This window comes from Colossoma macropomum, unplaced genomic scaffold, assembly GCF_904425465.1.
Source record: "Colossoma macropomum unplaced genomic scaffold, Colossoma_macropomum, whole genome shotgun sequence".
Lineage (NCBI taxonomy): Eukaryota > Metazoa > Chordata > Actinopteri > Characiformes > Serrasalmidae > Colossoma > Colossoma macropomum.
The window spans coordinates 1,526,194-1,537,798 of NW_023494787.1; the positions used below are offsets into that span (position 1 = coordinate 1,526,194).

The following is an 11,605-nucleotide window of genomic DNA, read 5'->3' on the forward strand; positions in this document are numbered from 1 at the left end:
TGATATAAAGGTTACAGTAAACTGATTTGAAAATGACACAGTTGTGAATAAGAGTGAGATTAAGACCAAACAGTAGTTGTTATTCGTGTTCTATTCAGAGTCGAGTAAGAACCTCTTTCAGGTAACTTTCTGTCTTTCATCATATCCTTATTTTACATTTTAGAAGAAACTTTCATTTTAAAAATGGATTTTCTATTCAGTTTCCTTGCTTAGAAAAATAATAAAAGAAGAAATGAAGTAAATTGAGATTATCTCACATAATTGCACAGTACAGAAATATGAAATATGCATAAGAAAAATAGATGTTAATACTTGTACCTGCGTTCTTGGTCACACGTAGAACTAAGTGGTGTTAATGGACTGGGTTGGGGTTTAAATATCAGTCTGTAGCTCCACCTTTATAAAAAACATCAGAGGGTGACCAATGAACTGTACACAAGGGGGCGTCAGACAACAACATGGAAAAAGCTGCATTTTGTGATATGAAGGATGAAATAGATTAGATGTCACTCACAGAGACTCTGTGTAGGAGTTAAAGGGGAATTCCACCATTTTTGTCTTTTTCCTAAATTCTACATAATTCAATTGCTGAAATGTAAACAAAATCACAGACTCAGATCTCCTACAGTGGTGGTGATAGAAACCAGGGGTCGCCATGACTACAACACAAATATAGACATTTTATTTACTATCCAAACCACCAGTGAACCTACACGAGTCTTCTGAGTTTATATGGAATGTTGATGATGGAAAATAGTGGAAAATCTGAAATAATAAGTTTTCTTTGGGACTATTTTGCCTCACAGCGCCCTGCATGTATCCCTCCACCATGAATGGAGTTTAAGTTCTCATAACTATCATAAAACAGTGTCTCAGTCATCAGGCAGTGAATTCATAACCATTTCATGTAGTAACTTTCTGTATAAAACAGATTTTGGTAACATTTTCTATGAATGTCACCTTTGTAAGCATCTATAAACACATTCATAACATGTTATAATGCATTCATAAGACATTATAAACATAGCTATAAATATTTATAAAAATGCATTATACATTATAGCCATGTTTATTATGCATTATAAATTGTTAACATTATATAAGTACTGTTCATAAAAAATTATAAGCGCTCATAAGTTGTATTAGTCCACTCTAAGTAAAGTGAAGCGTACTGTACTAAAGCCTCCTCCAGTGTTCAGAGTGAGGCTTCAAGTTGAAGTATTTACTGAAGGATTTACTGAAACACTAAAACATTCACAGTAAAGCACATTACAGGCTTCAAATGTCAGAGTTTAAACTAGAGCTGCCATCAGTGTTTTACCCAGTGTGGGAAAGGTAATGTTCACCACCGTTAGCTTGGTATTTGTCTTTACGCTCTCCAAGCTGGGACTGACTTCTTTGGCACTGATATTATAGCATGTTATTAACGCTATTTATAATGCATTATATTAACACTTCATAATGTATAATAAACATGGCTATAAAGTGTAATTCAGTGTATTTTTTTTATAAATATTTATAACCATGTTTATAATGCCTTATGAATACATTATAACATGTTATAAATGTGTTTATAGATGCTTACAAAGGTGACATTCATAGAAAGTGTTACCCAGATTTCTTTAGAACTGGAGTCAAACTCTTACCGGTGCCTTTCCAGCACCGTAAACCTGCTGGCCTGGAGCCAAAGTGATGCAAGCAGTCACAGAGCTGGGTAAGGTCAGTTTGTTTCTAATAATCTCTAATAATGACTAATAATAAAGGTGTAATGAGCCTTTTGTTTTCACTGTTTGTGTTATCAGCTCTATCACTCTATCACGACTGAGATGCGGCGAATCAGAGCGAATTGTTAGAAAAATTATTCCATGTGTGAATCAAAGCTGGAGCCAAACACAGCCGTAAATACAGCTCAACAGTTTGTGTGGAACGACGTCTTTTTCAGTAGCGTAAACTCTACAGTACCGTCGTAGCAGTGACCAGTGTCTGCTGATAAACCAACACTTCAATGGCGATTTGGTTCCCTTGATGAATTACAGTAGAAACTTTCCCCAAAAATCAAGGTGTGTGTGGAAATAGAAGATCAGATACTTCATTTCATGGAACGTAATTGATGTGTTCAGTCTTGTTTTGCAGAAAGAAAAAAGAACATCTATTACATTATTTTAAACATTTTAGACTGAAACAAACAGAGAAAGCCTCTAATTCTGCTCTGCTTTACTGTCAGTGTTGTGACTGTGGGCAGTGCTGCTCTGCAGCCAGTTACATTATTATTTTTTACTGTTCTTATTACGCGACTGTGTCTGTGTGGGTTAATTAATAACTCACCCAAACCAAATTCTCTGGAGAAGGTTTTTGATTTGTCCTGAGTTTGTTCTGTCTTAATTTCTTTATTTCTCCAAAATGTGTCATTACAGTCATAAAACCACGTGATGAGAAAATACAGTAAAGGCATCATGTGTTGTTTGGAGCTACAGTGTCGTTTTACTGCACTTTCATTTTGATCTTTACAAATAAACATGATCAACACATTTACTTCACTATTATACTGTGAAAAATCATGAAGAATTAATAAATAAATAAATAAATAAATAAATAAATAAATGTATACCCAAATCTCTGTAGTCATCAAAAATAAATAAATTATTTATTTATTTTGGTACAGTTTGTGTCTTATTCACCCATCAAGACATCAGGAATCTTTATCTATATGATCTCAGACTTTCAGTTTTGGGTTCATAATTCTGGCCCCACCCTGGTCTCTCCTTTGCTCTACATTAAACCAGCACAATGTACACCGATCAGGCATAAACATTCTGACCAGCTCCTTGTTTCTACACTCCTTGTCCATTTTATCAGCTCCACTTACTATATAGCACTGCTGTGTCTGATCTGCTCAGACCAGCACAACACACACTAAAACACCACCACCACGTCAGTGTTACTGCAGTGCTGAGAATGATCCACCACCCAAATAGTACCTGCTCTGTGAGGGTCCATGGGGGTCCTGACCACTGAAGAACAGGGTAAAAGGGGGCTAACAAAGTATCAGAGAAACAGATGGACTACAGTCTGTAACTGTAGAACTACAAAGTGCACCTATATAGTAAGTGGAGCTGATAAAATGGACAGTGAGCGTAGAAACAAGGAGGTGGTCAGAATGTTATGCCTGACCGCTGTATATATGTTTATAAAACAGTTTGCAGCTCTTTAAAGGACTTTTAGACTTACCTGGAGAACTGTTGACGTATCCACTTGAACTATCCAGAACTGTGACTGATTCCAGAACAGAAAGGACAGGACTTTGCCTGAGTTACTGGTGAATTAATAACTTCCCTAACACTAATTCTTTGGGAAAGATCTTTGTAGAGATTGTTTCCAAAAAAGAAAATGATTAATCAAGTCATTAATTAACCAACAAATGAAAACAATCCAAAATAAATAAATCAGTCACAGTTCAGGATGCAGGTGTCAACATAAAATAAAATATGATTTAATTAAATAAATAAATAAAAAGATTTATACACTGTACTGTAGTCAGTGCATATATGCACTTTAACTTATTCAATATACTTATTTTATAAATACACTCACACTTATATTAGCTGCTCCATTATTTTGTCTGCATTACTGTGTATTTGTATGATTGTTACTCTATTTGTGTCTCATTGCACATCCTTTATATCGCTCTCAGATTGTTTGTGTACTTGTGTTTTATATGGATCTAATTTTACTGTATGTTGAGAAACTCCTTGTACATCTGATACTTGGCGAATAAAAATCCTGATTTTGATTTTTCTGAGATTGAACTTTATACACTATGAAGGAAAGCATTCTTATGTGAATCTCAATGTGAAACATAAAAATTACTCGATGCAGGAGATAAACGAGTTCATAAAACTACTAATTCATTTAGCTTTTTCCAAATGTGAAAACAAGACAATGCAGCTGCATTTAAACAGGCATATTAAAATAATTTCCTAACTACTACTACTACTACTACTATTAATATTAGTAGTATAATAATTTTGTAGGTAGTTTGACCAGAGGAGGATGGGTCCCCCCATGTGAGCCTTGGTTCCTCCCAAGGTTTCTTCCTCAGCTCTGAGGGAGTTTTTCCTGGCTTGCTCAGCTGGAGGATTTACATTTCATGTTAAAACTTTGTCTTTAATGGATTTCTGTGAAGCTGCTTTGTGACAACATCAGTTGTAAAAAGTGCTGTACAAATAAATTTGACTTGACTTGACTTGACTTAAAATATGCAAACACATTAGAATAGAAAAATGTAAAGGACACACAAACTGACTTTATTAGATTAGATAAAACTTCATTGTCCATTTTCACAGAACGTTATCTTGCACAAAGCTGCTCTATCAAAAGTACATGAAAATCCCAAAATGCATCAACAATATTTCAATGCATAAAAGACAAACACACAACGCTGGACAACATGATGATCATCTGAAGACCTGCTCCATTGATTTAGCTAAATTATTGAATCATGTAATGGTTTAGATGTAAACAAAATCATTCAGAGTGGTTTGGTGTGAAATGTGCCTTTCTAGAGAAACAAAATTCTTTCTAGAGTCAAAATTGTTTACCACTGTAGTAGTAGGAACCAGACGTCTGTATGTCTACACTTCAACTATCACCATTTTATCTGCTCTCCAAAATAACCAGTGAACTTGTGTGTGTCTTGTAAGTTTTAATATGTTGCAGTGATAATGTTAAATACAGCGAAATTGAAAAAATACGTTTTTGATGGGTACTGTTTTTTTTTCCTTGCCACGTCCTGCATGCACTCAAAAAAATATTTAAACCCGAAAGTTAAAACTTATGTATTTTAATTATGTCGATTTTCCATTCAATTTAAATACATAAACCCAATGTAAAACGGTGTTATAATTTATGTTTCTCCATCATGTTCAATAAACCTGAATGAATTATATAACGTTTAAATTAGAAGTGCTTGTAGAATTTCTGCAATTTTTTCACATGACATTTATGTATTTCTAAAGAGTTAATAGCACCTTCTGTATTCACAGCACAACTACTTACACTGTGTAAATGTATTAAATGACAAAACATGTTAAATTCACAAACATCTATTTTAGTCCAAACTCTATTAAACAGTATTTGCTGAGGCTCATTACACGACTCATCTAAACTTTAAAGTCTAATGTGAAAGAAATAAACATAACTTTATATATTTCAGCTGTGATCAAATTCACTGCTTTAGAATTTCTGTTCACTCACAACTGAACTACTAATTAAAGCAAATGTTTATGTGCACAACATTCCTACTGAGGTGCAACTAGCTAACACTATCGGTCACTTCATGCCATGCTAACATGTTGAGATCACCTACAGTTCCAAAACCCATGAACTGCTGATTTGAATATTAATGTAATACATCTTTATTTATGCTTCACAATAAATCAATAAATCCCTCCCACATCACTGAAATCTCAACTCTATTTTCAGTCCCAACATCTACTGATTCTGGTACCTTCCAGCTTCTTTCTGAGCTCCCAGTGTTTTCAAACCTTGTACAAAAGGTGTTCAGATCTTTTGCAGCTCATCCTTAACCCTCTGGGCTCTGAGGTCATTCTCTTTCCATGTGTTCATCTCTTCTTAAACTCTCCTTTAAAGGCTCTTCATATAATATGATCCTCATATGTTTCATATCTAAATGCTCCGTTATCTTCATCACTACTTTCCAAAACCGCTGCAGCAGCTTCAGCAGCTGTAAACTCTCTGCACGCCGTTTCACATGAGTCTCCGATGTGGACTGAATGAAGAATGAAGGGTTTCCGGCGTGACGGTCAGTCCTTAGTGATTTCCTGAGTGTCCATTGGTCAGTTTCACACACACACACACACACACTACACTCACACACACACACACACACACACACACACTGTACACACTCACTCACACTCCTCTTTTGATGGTCTACTTGCATCTGGAACTTTGCTGCTAATACCGTGTTCTACTAAAGTCCTGTGTATTTCTACCTCAGTAACTGCTGCTCACGTATGATATAATCTGACTGCGTAACTCACAGACCACAGCGTGTTAAATATCTCTGCACCCTATTCCACAACCTCACGCTCAGAAATGAGTGCTGTCAGTGCTGCACTGTCCTGTCTGTTTACTGTGTCTGTCTGTTTAATTTATCGTATTTATTGTATTGTTTCTAGTTTAATGTTTGCACTCACTGTCTGCACGTTTGCACTTTGTACTGTCTATTTTGTTCCATGTTGTTCCTGGAGGATCGTCATTTCGCTCCACTGTGTACTTGTACATAGATGGAATCACAATAAAAGCCTCTTAGCTTTACTTGACTTGAAAAGTGGTGGGTCAAATGCCCACTCGCCACCGTGTGTCCTGCTGACCTCTTTATTTTCTTCTCCAATCACAGCACTCGCTGTGAATGTATTTTGAATTTGATGCTCAAGATATTGAAATAAATGCGGTTGGTGGATCTGTAGAAGTGAGACCTGATACCCCCACAGAGTCAAGAACACCCATTACCAAACACCAAACACTACTAAAACAACATCAGTCCGAGTTAAAGAAGAAAAGTTACTGCATTGTTGTCTACAGTGGTCTGTGAAGGGTCTGCTGCCAAACCTAGGGTCCATAAATGGCCCATAAACAGTTTTCGTGTCTGTAGTGGTGATGCACTTTAGCTCAAGTTGTTTGTCAGGTTTTTAAGTTTGCTGGAATGTAGATTCATCTCTGTTGTGTAAGACCCATCACAGCTGTCAGACTCATTATCTCACATCATCTCCATTTGGGTGAAAGTTGTGCTTCTTAAGCTGTAGAGGGAAGTGTTGCAGTTTGCGACCTCATAAAAATTTCCCTGAAAGAAACATCTGCGCCCAGGGGCCTGTAACACGAGTCAGAAAACACACATTCAACAGAATATTACACCATGACACATGGCCCTGAAACTGGTTGGTTCAGTTCCTGGGCTGGTTCTGTTCATTTACCGCCGCCCAAATCTTCCTCAAACTTACTGCCAGAGTTTAGCGAGTTACTCACTCTAGCCAGGTTGGTGTGTCCAGCTATAATTGTACTTGGTGATTTCACTACCCATGTTGACACTGACTGACACAGACACACCTACTGCTCATTTTCACTTGACTTTTTTGTCTGTGCTTAATTGTTTTAACCTGATACATCACGTTGACTCTCCCACTCTGGATTTACGTATGCTAAATCATAAGTTTATTTTATCTATCTGCACATATGGACACCTTACTGTACATCTTGTATATCTGGATGCTCCACACCTGGACACTTTATCTAAGAACCAATATCTGCACATATTTATTCAGTATTGTCATTATATGCTGTTACCTGCGCCTCCTTGTACAGTCATTACTGCACTGCCTCTTTATCTCAGGACAGATCTTGTTGCATATTTTGTATATATTCCTATAAAATCCACCCTTATTATTATAACTGTGCTGTGCTGTGTGACTCATACTGGCTGCTAAATTTCCTTCAGGATCAATAAAGTATTTATCTATCTGTCTACTCTGCTCCACCTGTCACCTCTCATTCTCTTGTTGGTGTTTCTGACCATAAACTTATTGAAGCTACAGCTAATATCTCATTTTTCTGCCCTTGTACCAAGTCTTCAGTCTCTTTTTGTAATATCAAGTCTGTTTTTACTGAAAGTTGTGACTTTTGCACAGCACTGTAAGTACGTACTTCTGTATGTCTGTGTGTTAGAATAGTGGACAGTGGTGATGGTGAAGATGTTTCTACTGTACTTGTTCAGCACATGTTGTTTTAAATGTGCTTTATCAATACATTTTATTACTTATTCACTCATATCAAGTCAAGTCAGTCAAGTAAGGCTTTATTGTTATTCCAGCTCTATATAACTACACAGTGAAACAACACAACATTCCTCCAGGACCAACACAGGAACACAAGCGCAAGACAAAACAATAAACACAGTGCAGACAATACAGAACAATAAATAAATATGAAACACAGAACACAGCCCAGTCCAGCTCTGAGGGCCTGAATGCTGCAGTACCTTCTTCCAGATGGCAGAAGAGAGAACAGTTCGTGTGAGGGGTGTGTGGGGTCAGTCACAATGCTAGTGGCTTTTCAGATGCAGCGTGTGGTGTAAATGTCCGTGATGGAGGGAAAAGAGACCCTGATGATATTTTCAGCTGTCCTCACTATTCCCTGGGGGGTCTTGCATTCAGAACACTACTGTTTACATCTGTTACTTGCAACATGCACTTTATGAACCACTGCTCTACATACTTGCACATACACACATGTAACTTTTATTTTTCTTTCAACTTTGCACATAAAACTTTACTCTTGTTTCCTGAATCTTAACATCCTCAGGTAATGTAGGATGCTTCTGGGCTTTCTTGGTTATGAAGCTGGCGTTCAGGGTCCAGGTGAGGTTCTCCATCAGGTGAACACTAAGGAACTTGGTACTTGCAACAATCTCCACAGGAGAGTTGTTGATGGTAAGTGGAGAGTGGTCACTCTGTGCTCTCCTGAAGTCAACAACCTTCTCCTTTGTTTTGTCCACATTCAGATGTAGGTTGTTGACTTGACCACTCATCGTTCTTGTTGATGATGCCAACCACAGTCGTGTCATCAGCAAACTTTATGATGTGGTTGGAACTGTGAGCTGTGGCACAGTCGTGAGTCAGCAAAGTGAACAGCAGTGGACTGAGCACACTGCCCTGGTGGGCTCCAGTGCTCAGTGTGATGGTGTTAGAGATGCTGCTACTGACTGAGGTCTCTCAGTGAGAAAGTCCAGGATCTAATTGCGAAAGAGGGAAGTGTTCAGGCCCAGCAGGCTCAGCTTTCCAACGAGATGCTGAGGGATGATGGTGTTGAATGCTGAACTGAAGTCTATGAGCAGCCTCCTAACGTAAGTGTCCTTTTTCTCAAGATGAGTGATGGCCATCTGTAGAGCGGTTGGAGTGATATGCAAACTGCAGAGGGTCCAGTGAAGGAGGCAGCTGGGTCTTAATTTGCCTCATTATGAGCCTCTCGAAGCTCTTCATGATGATGGGTGTGAGTGCAATGGGACGATAGTCATTGAGGCAAGACACTGGACATTTCTTCGGCACAGGGACAGTGGTGGTGGCCTTGAAGCACACTGGAACAACAGCACTGCTTACAGCGCTGTAAGCCTGCTAGCTGATCTGCACATTCCCTGAGCACTCTGCCAGGAATGTTGTCTGGTCCAGCATCCTTCTGTGGGTTAACTCTGCGCAGAGTTTTCCTCTCATCAGCAGTGGACAGGCACAGTACCTGGTCGCTGGGTGGAGGGTGGTCTTTCCTGCTGCCACGTTATTCTGCACCAAACCATATGTAGAAATCTTTCAGTGCATCTGGAAGTGTCCATGGATTCACTGAGCATACACGCTTCGCCTCTCTGACAGCTCATGACAGTTTGGCCCTGTCTGATTGAAATTTTCAATAGACTGGTCTTCAAAGACTCATTGTTATTAATGAGATGTATTATTGTGAAGAACCTTTTTAAAGAACCATATTCCACATTATGTAAAGGTTCTATATAGTGTCAGAGGAAAATGTTCTGTGCAGGTACATTTTTCATTTGCAATATGGGACCATGGGTTTTCTGGTATGGGAAGTGGCATAAGTTTACCTGCTGGGAGAGTTTTGTTTTGCATCGGGCACACATGGAACATGACGAGACTAATTTGTGCCCATGCTTTTTTAGTGTCTCCCATCAATATCTGTTAGTCAGGACTTGTTGAGTGTGGAATACACCAGGATGTCCCAAGGAGAGAGATGAATAGGCCCAAGTGATAAAGCAATCACGAAATTGGACTGGTACATACAGCTTTTTTAATTTGATTTTAATTTATTTAATACAGAACCATTGGCTAACTGTGCTTGCATACAGAGGAATTAGACCTCCGCATTTAACCCATACGTGCAGTGAAACACCACATACACACTAGTGAGCACGCACACTAGGGGGCAGTGAGCACACTTGCCCGGACATATAAATCATTGTCTAACAGACGTTGTAAGACTTGACAAACATGCTGGACATGAGTGTTATTGGGTGAGCGAATCTATATGTCATCTATGTAAGCAATCACAAATTGTCCAGTGATGTCTCAGAGGACATTGTTTATGAATGACTGAAACACTGATGGGGCATTGGACAGACCGAATGGCATGACCAAATATTCATAGAACCCCTTGGTGGTAACGAATGCAGTTTTCCACCCATCTCCCTCTTTAATACAGACTAAGTTGTAGGCGCTATGAAGATCTAATTTGATGAAAAATTCAAAGTTGAAAGTTGTTCCAAGGCAACGGGGATCAGTGGTAGAGGTTATGCCATTTTTTTCATGATGTTATTGAGGGCAACATGATCAATGCAATGCCTAAGACTGTCATCTTTCTTTATAAAAAAGAAAAATCCAGATGCAGCTGGCGAATAAAACTTTGTGCCAGTGCCTCATCAATCAATTCCCCCATGGCTTTCTCTTCATCTTGGGTTAATGGATAAACCTGGGATTTAGGGAGAGTGGCACCCTCTAGGATATCTATGGAGCAGTCATATGGGCGTTGAGGAGGATGTTTAGTGGCATTCTATTCACTAAATACCTCAATCAAGTCAGAGTATTCAGAGGGGATTTCAGTATTGTTTGTGGGTTCTGTGCTTTAAGTGGAAGTAGATCTTACTCAAAGCTCTGGGGAAGTGAGGCAAATGGAAAAACAATATTCTGACCATACTGTGATCTCTTGATTAGGCCATGAGATTTGAGGATTGCGTTTCTGGGAGTCCTAAAATAACAGAAAACAGAAAGGTTATTAAGTTGATCTAGTGTCAAATGGTCATCTTTGCAAGCCAGTTCAGTAAGTACATACTGTTTACAAATCATATTACTTTTACTTCTACTTCAGTATATGAGTGGGTAGAGGAATCTTTTTACTCCATTAGATTTTAGCCTTTATTTTGTATTTAGTTACTAATTATTTTTCCAAATTTAATTTTCTGTGTTTAATTTCAATGTTTTAGCAATTATTTGTATTGCTTTGTGATTGGAGTAAAAGTGTTGTTACTGCATTGAAATAATGACTGCAGTAGATGTAAACATACCTTTCCAAACAATGTACAAAGGAAGAAACTCAAAGAACCACTTAAGTACTGAGTAAATTATTAAACAGCGGTGGAACTTCTTAGAACCTCCAGCATCAGCTTTCAGCTATGAGGCTGGAAATGATTTCTTGTTCAAATTTCAAAATTTCTATGTTAAATGGTGCAGCGGTTAAAGTCAGGAGCATACCAAGTGCAGAAGGTGGAATGGATCATTCCAGTGTGGGCAGAACAGAATTTCAGCACTTCCTCATAATCCGGTAGCCCCTCCCAACTCTGCTGGAGTGCGTCTAAAAACTCCACTCTGAGCATTTGGTCTGCAGATCTCGGTGAGTTCATATCTCCACTTTTATGTCTGAAATACTTTAATATAATCTGTGTGTTTTATATATCTGTGTGTTTTAATATAATCTGTGTGTTTTAGTGTTAAGTAATCTGGTCTGTGTTAAAGGTTAGACATCCTCTATACAC

The 11,605-nt window shown here is 38.2% G+C and overlaps 1 protein-coding gene across 2 annotated transcripts in view; it reads right to left on the bottom strand.

Annotated features, from left to right (window-relative positions):
* Positions 1-3,283, bottom strand: part of LOC118805169 (L-asparaginase 1-like) — a 15,786-nt gene extending 12,503 nt beyond the window's left edge. The window contains exons 1-2 of one of the 2 annotated variants that reach the window (XM_036565784.1): positions 3,229-3,283; positions 319-396 (exon numbers count right to left, since the gene is read on the bottom strand). Coding sequence is in view for 1 of the 2 variants with exons in the window: in XM_036565783.1 (XP_036421676.1) it covers positions 319-396; positions 515-552 (116 nt within the window). In the remaining variant the exon portion in view is untranslated. Of the gene's footprint in view, positions 1-318; positions 397-514; positions 590-3,228 lie in introns of those variants that run through there. The other variant, XM_036565783.1, reaches the window with a different exon arrangement.
* Between the last annotated feature and the right edge of the window lie 8,322 nt (positions 3,284-11,605).